This window comes from Eschrichtius robustus, chromosome 12 (assembly GCF_028021215.1).
Source record: "Eschrichtius robustus isolate mEscRob2 chromosome 12, mEscRob2.pri, whole genome shotgun sequence".
Classification (NCBI taxonomy): Eukaryota; Metazoa; Chordata; class Mammalia; order Artiodactyla; family Eschrichtiidae; genus Eschrichtius; species Eschrichtius robustus.
In genome coordinates, this window is record NC_090835.1 from 11,966,224 (window position 1) to 11,980,654 (window position 14,431).

Sequence of the window (14,431 nt, forward strand, 5' to 3'; positions counted from 1 at the left end):
TATCTTCTTTCCTGAATTTAGTAGAAAAAGAAAAAGCAAAGGGTAGAAGGAAAACTCAGAGTGGAATGTATTATATGCACTGACTGAGTCCTTCTTCTGAGAAAAGTGCGTGTCTTAATATCAGTGCTGAAAACAGTGACTGGCATGTAATAGGTACTCAATAAACGCTTGTGAAGAATAAGTGAAAGTCATGGTGTAATTACTGTAGGGAATTCAAAGATGCTGAAGAAATAGCCTAGGAATGTAGAGTACACCTGAGAAAGAGTGAGCAGGGAATTAAAGTTATCTGGTGCTGGGTAAATATGTTTATCCCCTTATTCTCAAACTTTCCCCCTAACCTTCCCTACCCCTCTATACCTTTAGAAAAAATAAAGACTTACTTGGAATCTGCTAGATTCCTCACTTGCTAGAGTGAGGCACATATAGCTGACTCATCTAGAGCAGAAAGACACAGAGTTTAAGGCCAAGTATCACAGATTGGATTCTCTGGAAACAGATGCTGAGATAGAGCTTGGTGTGCAGAATATTTATATAAGGGGATCCACACCTGTGGAAGGGATGGGGAGGAAACAGGATTGGGCAGAGGGAGAAGCCAAGACTACAATGCAGGTCCAGGACGTCCCACCCGGTCCCTGGGGCTCTGGGGTATAAATGACCCATAGGATTTAGCTATGGTGAACTCACATGGCTGTGCCTTTATGCCCCTGCCGTGGTTGGTCATTGGTGGCTGTGAGGTGGCTCTTTGCAGCTCTCCTGAAGGAGCTGAGAGCTGGAAGCTTCTGCTGATGCCACTCCCAGCAGCTGGAAAATCATTCCTTCCTCATAGGGGGATCTGGCCGGTGCATCTCCACACCCACTGCACCAAGTGAGATCCTCTGGGGGTCCAGGCCTGCCTGCAAAGTGAAGAAATGTTTTGAGTCTTGTTCCAAGGGGGATCATAAGCTCTTTGGGAGCCTGAGATGTCAGAAACCCGTGGTAGAGGGTGACAGATGTGGCCCGGCTGGGGCTTGATGTGGGGACCAGGCCCAGCTCAGCATCACAGATTGAGGTGAAGGTGATGATGGGCACTTTGCTGAAGCCGGTCCTGCCGGTTCCTGTTCCGGTTCCGGTTCCGGTTCCGGATCCTGCCCTGCTAACTCTGCTCTCGCTGTTCCCCAGGCCAGATCACCCGGTTCTTCACGTCTCCTGGAACGACGCCGTCGCCTACTGCACATGGGCGGGGAAGCGGTTGCCCACGGAAGCCGAGTGGGAGTACAGCTGTCGAGGAGGCCTGCAAAACAGGTACTTGGAGGGTCTCGTCTTTGCCTAACAGTATGTGGACCTTTTTCTAAATCTACGGAACTTACTTTAGCTGGACAGTTGATTTAAAACCCCAGCCAGATCGCAGCTTGCTCCTACTGGGCTTTCTTCCCGCCCGTGAAGTTACTTAGGAAACGTGGATGCAGGGGTCACCACCCCCTGACAGTCTCCCAAAGCCATGTGTGCGGTGAGGTGGGCTATGGCAATTGAGCCCCCATCCCCGTGTCACATAGTCCTCCTTAGAGCCTCCTGGCAGGCTGCCTTGCTTTTTGGATTTTCTTATTTTAGGCATCTCCTGAAGCAGCAATATATCTTTGCTTCCAGAGCCATGAGACAGAAAACTCATGTTTGGGTCACATCTTCTAGGAAAGGCTCCTTAAAATAACGAAGGCTTTATAAAAAAGTGCGGTGTGATGTTGCCTGCTTCCATATAAGTCCAGGATGATGTCTGCTTTCCCAGCCTCCTATAAGCCCTTCTTTTAGTTCTGTGATTTATTTCAGGCCTCCTGAGTCCTCGGGAGAGACCAAGGTTGTTGTGAACTTGACATGAACTGGTTGTGCGGAAGTTAAAAAAAAAATCCTGATTAAAAGCTTTATGTATTTTTTTTTTTTTTTTAAAGAATAGCTCACTCGGAACAAGCAAGCAATGTTCTCTCTTTCACTGCCTTCCTCCTCTTGACTTTCGTCCAGAAGCCTGTGTCTGTTTGACAGGCTGATGCCTGTGTCTCTTCTGACAGACTCTTCCCCTGGGGCAACAAACTGCAGCCGAAGGGCCAACATTATGCCAACATTTGGCAGGGCGAGTTTCCTGTGACCAACACCGGAGAGGACGGCTTTCGAGGGACTGCGCCTGTGAGTAACGAGGCTTGTGACGGAGGGCGGCGGCTGCAGCGCACCCGGAAACCGCCAGCAATGAGTGAAAGCGCCGCTCACTCTCTGCCCCACGTGCTGCCCCCTTCCTGCCTCCGTCCACCACCGCACGTAGCAAATACTAATAATTAACCAGACGTTCTTTTTCTGTAACACCTTTTTCTTTCTGATTCCATAATATTTGTTGTGGAAACTTTGAAAAAACAAGAAGTGTACAGAGGAGAAAATTGAAAGGATCTGGAATCCTACCACCCAGAGATAGGTAACCCCTGTTAACATGTAGGTGCATTTCCTCCCATTCGTCTCCCGTGTTAATGATGCTCCTAATGGCTAGTAGTTAGTGAGTGCTTGCAGAGTGCCAGGCATGTTGCTGAGCCATTTGCATGAATTATCTCATTTAATGTCTCTTCAGCTCTGTAAGGTAGGTACTGTTATCCCCGTTTTCCAGGTGAGCATTCTGAGGCACACAGAGGTTAACTAACTTGCCCAAGGTTACACAGCTGGAAAGCAGCACAGCTGGGATTTGAACCAGGTCGGTTTGTTTTCAAAGGCCATGCTCTTAACTACCATAGATGCCAGCATAAATGTTTCTGGTGTATATGTGCCTATATATTTTTTAGATATTGCTTTTCGGTCATACTATAATATTTAAAATCCTACTGTTTTTCCCTGTGTAATATCAGCAACATTTTATCCGTCATTAGCAGTTCTTCACAAACACATGTCTTTTAGCAGCTGGATAACTTGTCATTTGAATGAACGCTAATTTATTTATCTCTTATTTTTGCAAATTTACATTATATCTATTTTTCTGCTAAACAACAATGAACATCTTATGCATAGATATTAAATTGTATCTCCAATGATTTTTTAAAAAATTTTTATTGGAATATAGTTGATTGTGTTAGTTTCTGCTGTACAGCAGAGTGAATCAATTATACATATACATATATCCACTCTTTTTTAGATTCCTTTTCCATGTAGGTCATTACAGAGTATTGAGAAGAGTTCCCTATCCTATACAGTAGGTCCTTATTAGTCTGATGATTTTTTAAAAGATAGATTCCTAACAGTGAAATTAATGAGTCAAAGACTAGAAAACTTTCTTGATAAGGGTTTCAGATATATAACCAAACTCTTTTCCAGACTGCGTATCACATGTTTCCCTCCATGAGTGTTCCTTTCTTTCTGCTCTTTTGTCAGCAAAACCATACATTAATGAAGCAATGTTGAAAGCATTTCGTTTTCTTTTTTTTTTTTTAACATCTTTATTGGAGTATAATTGCTTTACAATGGTGTGTTAGTTTCTGCTTTATAACATAGTGAATCAGCTATACAGTTACATATATCCCCATATCAGCTCCCTCTTGCGTCTCCCTCCCACCCTCCCTATCCCACCCCTCTAGGTGGTCACAAAGCACCGAGCTGATCTCCCTGTGCTATGCGGCTGCTTCCCACTAGCTATCTATTTTACATTTGGTAGTGTATATACGTCCATGCCACTCTCTCACTTCGTCCCAGCTTACCCTTTCCCCTCCCCGTGTCCTCAAGTCCATTCTCTACATCTGCGTCTTTATTCCTGTCCTGCCCCTAGGTTCTTCAGAACCATTTTTTTTTTTTTAGATTCCATATATATGTGTTAGCATATGGTATTTGTTTTTCTGACTTACTTCACTCTGTATGACAGACTCTAGGTCCATCCACCTCACTACGAATGACTCAATTTCGTTTCTTTTTATGGCTGAGTAATATTCCATATATATGTGTTAGCATATGGTATTTGTTTTTCTCTTTCTGACTTACTTCACTCTGTATGACAGACTCTAGGTCCATCCACCTCGCTACGAATGACTCAATTTCGTTTCTTTTTATGGCTGAGTAATATTCCATTGTATATATGTGCCACATCTTCTTTATCCATTCATCTGTCGATGGACACTTAGGTTGCTTCCATGTCCTGGCTATTGTAAATAGAGCTGCAATGAACATTGTGGTACCTGACTCTTTTTGAATTATGGTTTTCTGAGGGTATATGCCCAGTAGTGTGATTGCTGGGTTGTATGGTAGTTCTATTTTTAGTTTTTTAAGGAACCTCCATACTGTTCTCCATAGTGGCTGTATCAATTTATATTCCCACCAACAGTGCAAGAGGGTTCCCTTTTCTCCACACCCTCTCCAGCATTTATTGTTTGTAGATTTTTTTTTTTTTTAAAGCAAGGCAATGCTTTTTTTTTTTTTTTTTTAAATTTATTTTTTATTTATTTATTTTTGGCTGTGTTGGGTCTTCGTTTCTGTGCGAGGGCTTTCTCCAGCTGCGGCAAGCGGGGGCCACTCCTCATCGCAGTGCGCGGGCCTCTCACTGTTGCGGCCTCTCTTGTTGCGGAGCACAGGCTCCAGACGCGCAGGCTCAGTAGTTGTGGCACACGGGCCCAGTTGCCCCTCGGCATGTGGGATCTTCCCAGACCTGGGCTCGAACCCGTGTCCCCTGCATTAGCAGGCAGACTCTCAACCACTGCGCCACCAGGGAAGCCCTGTAGATTTTTTGATGATGGCCATTCTGACTGGTGTGAGGTGATACCTCATTGTAGTTTTGATTTGCATTTCTCTAATGATTAGTGATGTTGAGCATCCTTTCATGTGTTTGTTAGCAATCTGTATATCTTCTTTGGAGAAATGTCTGTTTAGGTCTTCCACCCGTTTTTGGATTGGGTTGTTTGTTGTTTTGATATTGAGCTGCGTGAGCTGCTTGTATATTTTGGAGATTAATCCTTTGTCAGTTGCTTCATTTGCAAATATTTTCTCCCATTCTGAGGGCTGTCTTTTCATCTTGTTTATGGTTTCCTTTGCTGTGCAAAAGCTTTTAAGTTTCATTAGGTCCCATTTGTTTATTTTTGTTTTTATTTCCATTTCTCTAGGAGGTGGGTCAAAAAGGATCTTGCTGTGATTTATGTCATAGAGTGTTCTGCCTATGTTTTCCTCTAAGAGTTTTATAGTGTCTGGCCTTACATTTAGGTCTTTAATCCATTTGGAGTTTATTTTTGTGTATGGTGTTAGGGAGTGTTCTAATTTCATTCTTTTACATGTAGCTGTCCAGTTTTCCCAGCACCACTTATTAAAGAGGCTGTCTTTTCTCCTTTGTATATTCTTACCTCCTTTATCAAAAATAAGGTGACCATATGTGCATGGGTTTATCTCTGGGCTTTCTATCCTGTTCCATTGATCTATATTTCTGGTTTTGTGCCAGTACCATACTGTCTTGATTACTGTAGCTTTGTAGTATAGTCTGAAGTCCGGGAGCCTGATTCCTCCAGCTCCATTTTTCTTTCTCAAGATTACTTTGGCTATTCAGGGTCTTCTGTGTTTCCACACAAATTGTGAAATGTTTTGTTCTAGTTCTGTCAAAAATGCCATTGGTAGTTTGATAGGGATTGCATTGAATCTGTAGATTGCTTTGGGTAGTATAGTCCTTTTCACAGTGTTGATCCTTCCAATCCAAAAGCACGGTATATCTCTTCATCTGTTTGTGTCGTCTTTAATTTCTTTCATCAGTGTCTTATAGTTTTCTGCATACAGGTCTTTTGTCTCCTTAGGTAGGTTTATTCCTAGGTATTTTATTGTTTTTGTTGCAATGGTAAATGGGAGTGTTTCCTTAATTTCTCTTTCGGATTTTTCATCATTAGTGTATAGGAATGCAAGAGATTTCTCTAATATTCTTCTAAGAGATTGCATTAATTTTGTATCCTGCTACTTTACCAAATTCATTGATTAGCTCGAGTAGTTTTCTGGTAGTGTCTTTAGGATTCTCTATGTATAGTATCACGTCATCTGCAAACAGTGACAGCTTTACTTCTTCTTTTCCGATTTGGATTCCTTTTATTTCTTTTTCTTCTCTGATTGCTGTGGCTAACACTTCCAAAACTATGTTGAATAATAGTGGTGAGAGTGGGCAACCTTGTCTTGTTCCTGATCTTAGTGGAAATGGTTTCAGTTTTTCACCATTGAGAACGATGTTGGCTGTGGGTTTGTCATATATGGCTTTTATTATGTTGAGGAAAGTTCCCTCTATGCCTACTTTGTGGAGGGTTTTTATCATAAATGGGTGTTGAATTTTGTTGAAAGCTTTTTCTGCATCTATTGAGATGATCATATGGTTTTTCTCCTTTAATTTGTTAATATGGTGTATCACATTGATTGATTTGCGTATATTGAAGAATCCTTGCATTCCTGGGATAATCCCACTTGATCATGGTGTATGATGCTTTTAATGTGCCTTTGGATTCTGTTTGCTAGTATTTTGTTGAGGATTTTTGCATCTATGTTCATCAGTGATATTGGCCTGTAGTTTTCTTTCTTTGTGACATCTTTGTCTGGTTTTGGTATCAGGGTGATGGTGGCCTCGTAGAATGAGTTTGGGAGTGTTCCTCCCTCTGCTGTATTTTGGGAGAGTTTGAGAAGGCCAGGTGTCGTTTTCTCAGCGCAGTCAGGAAAATGTCTTGTGGTGAGGAAATAGCACCTTACTGGGTTTGTTGTTACAGAGAATAATTTTCTTTCAACAATCTTTCAAACAGTTGTCATTTTTTAAATATTTGTATTTTTGTTTCACACGAATATATTTCCTCCAAAATGTATTTATGAATGTAGCACGCATATGTTATTTGGAACATGACCAAATGATTCCAGAATTTCAACTGAAATAATAAACAAGTGAGAAACACTGAGACATTGGAAAAGATGAAGGGTGAGGAGACACTTGACTTATCAGAACTTTAAAAATATTTTGAGCCATATAGTTAAAGCAATATAGTTTTTTTTTTTTTGCAGAGTTAATATAAAAAAAGAAAAGTTGCATGAGAATATGTTGCCCTTAAATATGCACATGAGTGCATATGTGTGTGCTTCTAAAATTCTATATGTATGAGTTAGGTATATGATAAAGGTACTGACACAAACCAATGCGAACTGGATGTATTATTCAACAGACAAAAGACTAATCAGGCCATCTAGAAGTTGGTTCTTCTCAAGTTTCCTTCAGGATCGCTTGTGCTCTCATGGGTGCATAGTTTTAGTCAGTAAAATGAGTGATTAGAGACCTCGGGGTCTAAACTATCTCAACCTTTTCTCAACCATTTCCTGGGTAAGAAGCCCAGCCAGTATCTCATGGGCCACCTTTTGTCGGCAGAACGGCGCTGCAGGATGAACAGAATAAGGTGCCCGATGAGGTTGCTCATGACCCCCCAGGAAAGATGATAGTTGGTGCAGAAACAGGACAGTGGCCATCACGTGGTTTGAGAAGGGCCTCGGCAGCCTGGATGTCCCTCTTCGATGGGAGTCTGTGTGAAGTAGGGCCACTGCCCTTAGCCTTGAAGCCTATGGCGTGGGCTTCTGATGGACCACACAAATTATATTAGCGCCTGCCAGTTTTCATAAAAGGCCATGAGAAGCTGTGTTGGACAGTTATGAATATTTTACAGCACTTAATGGCTACAGAATTTCTTATTATTTAAGCACATGAGCCTCCGAGGAAAATAGTCATTTATTCTCAAGTCAGTGCACCTTTTCAGAAAACACCAGTTTCCATATGAAATAAGGATACTTTACAGATATTTAGAGTTGGAACATTTAACTGTGGGTTCAATAGATGTCTGCTTGGAGTATATTCAACAGAACTTACCTGAAGAAGTTGCCGTAGAAGTTCCTAAGACAAAATTAGAACAGTTACCAGGAGCCTACAAATAACCAATTTGAGAAACAGGACCTGAGGAGAGAAAAAGCAGCAAGTTATAGAGAGACCACTTCCACCTGTGTTTGGAATGAGACTTGACAAGATCTGTACCTTTAAATTGGGACTGTTTACCCAGAGAATTATCTCAAGTCCTTCTTAGCTGCCTTGTTGTGTCCACACGCCCTGGTCAGTTGAGAGCAGGAATTGAACTTTAATGATAGGATGGACTGTAGTGAAATAGCTCCCTCCTCTGCTATTTTATGTATTTTATTATTTTCACTCTGGTTGTAAACTGAGCAGATTATTCTGACCACAGTGAATTTGAAGAATTAGATTTGTATTTGGTTAGGCCTCTGTTGTACAGTTACTAGTATGTTTTGGTTTTCATGGCTCTCAGCTCATTCACCTGAAAATAAACATGTTTGAAGTATTTCTCAGGTACATTTGTCTTCTTCTGAGCTTTCTGGAAGGAAGCTTTGGTTGGTGTGATTAATTTAACCGTGAGCATTTAAAATTTTTCTACTCTATGTGGTAATTTTGGGGGTGGTGACCTCCTGATTTTACCTCACTTGAACGTCATAGTGTTTAAAGAGGGAAAACCCCTCAAACCTTTGAGTAGATGCTCTTATTTCCTCATCTTATGGTGTAACCGCTCCAGATAGGCTAACTTGCTTGCCCAGTGGTTGCTGTGTGTTGGCACATAAAGCGGACCTCAGGCTGACTGACCTGAGAGCCCCTCCACTTGTCTGCTCTCTGAGCCTGAGAAATGATTCCTTCTTCCAGAACGTTCGTTCCACCTCACTAGCTCTCGCGTCCCTTGCTCCTTCCCTTCTTTCCCTGAAACAACTTATTTTCTTCTTTTCCTTCCTTCTCTTTCCAGCTGTTGTTCTGTCTTGCTCTTCCTGATCATCTCCAAATTCTTGAAAGGACAGTGTATCCTCTGGCCTTTCCTCCTTTACTGTCTCTCTGACTTTTGAACTCTGACCTCAATTCCCTCAAGGTACCTCTACCTTTGTTGAGGAGGGTTCACCTTCAGCCCGAAATCTCTCTCTCTTGGGAGTTCCTGCACCTTTTCTTTCATTATCTTACCTTACTCATCCCACCCTGCCTTTCAGGATTGGATTTTTTTTTTTTTTTTTTTTGGTATCCTCCTCCTTTCCCCCTCATTAAAGCTCGTTCCTGTCTATGTCATCAGACCCTTGCTGCTTTCAGTCGACACGCATGGAGTTACTGAATGAAGCAATGAATAGGTACCACTGGTTCCATAATGAATGCTGAGTAAGGAAGCAGAGTGGTAAAAATTTTCCGCTTTCCACCTTGCCTGGATTAAGTTTTTTTTGGAGTAGCTTCATAGCTTTGAAGTGCTCTGAATTGCCCAAGTATCAGATGCTTCCATATTTATGTGTCGATCTAAAACCTTCTGAAGCCAAGTAGAAGTGAATGGTATTCCTTTTAGTTCTACCTCATTAATTGGGAAAAAAACATGGATTTAAAAAAAGATGTTTATAAAAGAACCCCAAAGGTAACTTAATATTTTTTTTCATTTAAAAAATAAAAGTTTTCTTCATGTATGAGAATTTCTATTACAATATGTTAGGAAAAATTTTGAGTCCCTAAAATAGCAAAACTGTTCTGTACATATTTACTATTCAGTCAAAGATTTTTCTCTCGTCCTCCTCCCCATCCTCCTTCTTACACAAGTAAGTACCATGTCTGTGACAGTATTATGTGGCAGACTGTCTGGTCTGCCTTTGAAATGTGATCAGACTACTTGCTGAAGAGCCTGTGCAGCTTACCTCATACTTCCAGGTGCCAGAGATTGCAAACCCTCTACGTATTACAGATACGCTTGGTAGTGAATTCACATTTTCTTTATAAAAACAAGTCCCCTCAGTGTTGCGATGATAATGACTGAGGCGTAAAGATAAGCTGGAGGAGGCTGGTGGAGAGGACAGAATTGGCTTGGGGTCTCTCAGTGCTGAAAAGACATCATGGCCAGCAGAGCTCAGCTCTGACGACAAGACTGATACCGGGTCTAATATGGTGTTTCTGTTATGCTTTTGAAGGTCGAAAGATCGTTTACCCCTCACTCCCCAGTCAGATACAGATTTGACTTATGATCAGTACTAGTCTCTCTATTAGGAATAATTTCATTGACTTTCCTACCATGTAATGTACACTCTTCTTAGGTTTCTAAACTCTCTTTGAGAGCTCAAAGCTGAAAAATATCTTTCTTTGTTTCTACATTGGCCAGATTGTATTTTCACTGTTGGAGTGAGAATTAATATTCATACTTTAAGAGTTCTTTGTGCATTTTTGTGCCAAAGAGGTTTTCTAGACAAGGTGAGTACTTTGACAACATTTCCCCCTTTTTTTAATTTTTAGGTTGACGCCTTTCCTCCCAATGGTTACGGCTTATACAATATAGTAGGGAATGCCTGGGAGTGGACTTCAGACTGGTGGACCATTCACCATTCTGTTGAAGAAACCATTATTAACCCAGTGAGTATCAGTCTCTGAGTATGTATTGTGAAAAGGTTACCTCCATCCCCTGGGCAGTCTGTGGCAGCAATTTCACGTGTTTCGGGTATTTATTTTCTATTGACATTAATCTTGGAATTTCCCCAGAGGGATATGAAGCACTTGTCTCTTATTTCAACCTTAAAGCATTGTGTAGACATGTCTATGGACATTTTATATGCTGCTGGATTGTGATGGTGATAATGATTTGAGGGAATCTGTCTATAACTTTAGAAATTATTTCAGCCTCATAAATGTGATCAAAGTGAGATATATAAATAAGTATGCAAGATTCATTAATGTTTATTAATAACTAGTGAGATCTGGTAGATGGCGTTTATCATCCAGCTAATTGCCTGAGTTTTCATTGGTTGAAATTTTGATTGAAGAGCATTGTTTGGGGAAAATGAGAAAGGATGTTTTCTGGGTGAATGTTGAATCAGGAAGTTGAGTCATTTCATTATTATTTGCTGAACTCCACAGTATGTCAGTTCAGTGCATCATAAACCATGGGAATTTAGACAACCATGTTTGAGTTTTACCTTTTCTGGCATGGGAGGAATGTTGACTGCAGCTAGTGGACTCCTCTGCCTCTAAAACCAAGCTCTCCCAGCAGAATATACAAAAATTGAGACGCTACAAAAACTGGGCATGTGGGTGGGAAGTACTTCCTTTAAAAAGAACATGTCTGAATATTTCTTGTGTAAACAGACTGGGGGGAAAATACCATTTAAAAATCCTATCTCGAGCAAACTAGACATTCATAAGTCAGATCCAAGAATGTATATTTATACCAAAACTAGCTAGACTGGGAACTTAATATGTTTAATTTTAAACCTTAACCTCTTGAAAAGCCACAAAAGGTAGTGATAAAGAAAATTAATTCTTTGATCTCTTCTCAGTGGAGTGTTAAACAGCTCAGAGTAATTGAGGAAGTTGTCAGACTCTGAGCTTCGGGCCATTTTTCAGAATACGGGGATAAATTTGTTTGATATGCTTGATTTTTCTTCACAGAATAACACGTGGATTGCTCATGAATAATCTAGAGACAGAAATCTACTTTCTTGGGGGCAGATGAAAAAGCTGAGTTCTTCAGAAACTGTCATTTCCTCCTTGTTTTCCTTGTACTTTCTGGCAGGGCTGGTGGAAGTAGTGGTCAAAGACAACCCATCTCTCCAAAATGAGAATAAGGTTGTGAAGTTCTCAGTGGGTTTGTGGTTGGGAGACGCCATTCTCTACTGGCAAGATGTGACTTGGCGTTTGCTGTCAGAATCAGAAATAGAATTTTTTTCCCCCTCAGATTAAAGCATCTGCATGTTTGGAAGGGGGTGCACGAGGCTTCAAAATGCTGGCAAGTTGTGAATGTATCTCTCTGACCATCTGTTGTCGAGCTGAGTGCTTATTAGCTTTCAGTTTTATAATTGCTTGTGTTTCTTCTAAGGATTTACAGAAAAATCCATATTTTTCTTATTTTCCCCAGTCCCGGGCTCTATCTCAGATGTTGTCTTTGCTGTATAAATCATTCTCCTTGTAGGGTTCTCTCTGTCACAGAGGCCTCATTTGCTTCCTTATTTGACTGGGATAAAATTCAACAGTTTTGAGAACTAAATCCCAACTCCCTTGCAAACTCAGACTCTTTCATTCAAATCTTCACAGCTCTCCTTCATTTGTAGAGCCACTGCCTGTCTCTCATCTGCATTACTGCATCAGCTTCCCAGCTGGGCTCCCTGCCTTCACTCTGCTCTACTGTAGCTGTAATGATCTTTATAGAGGACACGCTTAATGCTGTCACTCTTCTGTTTAAAATAAAGTACAAACTCTTGAACATGACTTCTGAAGGCTAAAATAATTTAGCCCTTGCTGATCTCTCAATGGCCACAGCTTTTTCTTCTTCTTTCAACATTTAATTATGAAATGTTACAGAAATTCGGACAAGTACAGAAAATAGCATAACAGATACCTATGATATCGACCATTTTGATTTAACATATATTGACAGTATATTGTATTTACTATATTTCTTTTAGCTAAAGAACAAGAAGAAAAACTATTCTAGTCAACACTTAATATTTGTCAGTATTTTTAATTTAAGCTATTCTGGTCAGTGTATAGTGCTATCTCACTGTGGTTTTTTAGTCATCGTATATGTATATACATATTAAAATTTATTTTGTTGAAGTACAGTTGATTTACAGTGTTGTGTTAATTTCTACTGTACAGCAAAGTGATTCAGTTGCACATAAATATACACATTCTTTTTCATATTCATTTCCATTATGGTTTATCACAGGATATTGAATATAGTTCCCTGTGCTATATAGTAGGACCTTGTTTATCCATTCGAGATATACTAGTTTGCATTTAGTCATCATATATTAAAGTCTGTATCTGACAAGTCTCATATCTGGCCACTCTGTTGATCTGCTTCTGTTGTCTGTTGTTCTTGAATTTTGGTCCCATCTTGTTTTCTCACATGCCTTGCTATTTTTGATTGAGTACCAGATATTGTTTAAGAAAAACTGTGGTGATTATTTGAGATCTGGATAGTGGGATCTTTCTCTAGAGTGGACTTACCTTTGCTTCTGGAAACTTCTGTTTCACATTAGCTTATTCCAATCACAAATTGAGATGATTTGAAGCTGAGCTTCAGTCCCTGTGAGGGCTAGTTGGGTATAGTTCTTCAGGGTGCCAACGAACAGTCTAGGGGTTTTCCATGACTTTTCTTCCTTGTAGGCCCCCGAGCTCCAGGTTTTTCTTCCTTGGCCTATAAGTCTATGCAAAGTTCTGTTCAGCTTCTCAGCATCATAGCTGCTGCCACTGGAATCAATAGACCTCTGGGAAAATAGGCTCACCTCTCTGGACTTCCCTTCTCTCTGGGATTTGAGCCCTGCAATTCCTCACAGCCCTGATAGTTCTCATCTGATCTGTTTAAACTCCCAATTGTCTTTGAGGTCTTTTTTAAAAAAATTAATTTATTTATTTTGGCTGCGTTGGGTCTTCATTGCTGCGTGTGGGTTTTCTCTAGTTGCGAGGAGCGGGGGCTACTCTTCGTTGCAGTGCACGGGCTCTAGGTGTGCGGGCTTCAGTAGTTGTGGCACACAGGCTCAGTAGTTATGGCTCACGGGCTCTAGAGCACAGGCTCAGTAGTTGTGGCACACGGGCTTAGTTGCTCCGCGGCACGTGGGATCTTCCCGTACCAGGGTTTGAACCTGTGTCGCCTGCGTTGGCAGGCGGATTCTTAACCGCTGCGCCACCAGGGAAGTCCCCTCTTTGAGGTCTTAATTTATTTGCCTTTCTTCCCTGATGGCCTGTGTATCTCCAGTGCCTAGCAAAAAACCTGGTACATAATAACTGGTCGTATGATAAACCCAATTCCAGATACCTAGGATCAAGAGAGCTTGGTTACTGTTCATACTCCAGGTGTTTCAAAAGCAAAGGCTAGTTAAAAACAGATATTTTCAGGGAAAGCTTTGGACCAGAATACCCATGTGATTAGTAAACATTTCAACCCAGGAACTGACCTCTTCAGTGTCATGTGTATATTTTAGTTCCAAGACTAAATCATAATGGCAGATCATTTTAAATCTTCTTTGGAGAGCTTAGGAAAAGTCAGTGCTCTGTACGCAGAGGCTATTCGGGGATTATCTTTTTCTTATTCAGTGACTTCCAGGGAGCACAAGTTAATCATTAGTGTTTATTTTATTGGGTAGTCATTTATGGCAAAAGCAGGTGGTGGGAACACCTTGTGTGCTTTGTACACACAATCCTAGGAGAGGCTGAGCTATTTGGCCATATGGAGTGAGGGTCGGTTTGGTCTTACCTGGTAGAAGGTTCTTGGGAGTGTGCATGCATGCATGTGTGTGTTTTCTGGAACTGCTTAGGGTGGCATCACCTCTTCCCACACAGACACAATCCAGAGTGTGGCTGTTGATACTATTGGTTTTTTTCACCCAATAATTATAGTAATAAAAGATGATTTGTGGTTTTTTTTCCTTTTCAGTTACCTAACCCGGAGACCCT

At 40.9% G+C, this 14,431-nt stretch overlaps 1 protein-coding gene across 2 annotated transcripts in view; it reads left to right on the top strand.

Moving 5' to 3' along the window:
• The window catches only part of SUMF1 (sulfatase modifying factor 1), a 109,396-nt gene that overhangs the window by 59,872 nt on the left and 35,093 nt on the right, over window positions 1–14,431 (top strand). Inside the window, exons 5-7 of one of the 2 annotated variants that reach the window (XM_068557935.1) lie at window positions 1,159–1,281; window positions 2,037–2,151; window positions 10,277–10,393. In XM_068557935.1, coding sequence (XP_068414036.1) covers window positions 1,159–1,281; window positions 2,037–2,151; window positions 10,277–10,393 — 355 coding nt within the window. The remainder of the gene's footprint in view (window positions 1–1,158; window positions 1,282–2,036; window positions 2,152–10,276; window positions 10,394–14,431) is intronic. The other variant, XM_068557936.1, reaches the window with a different exon arrangement.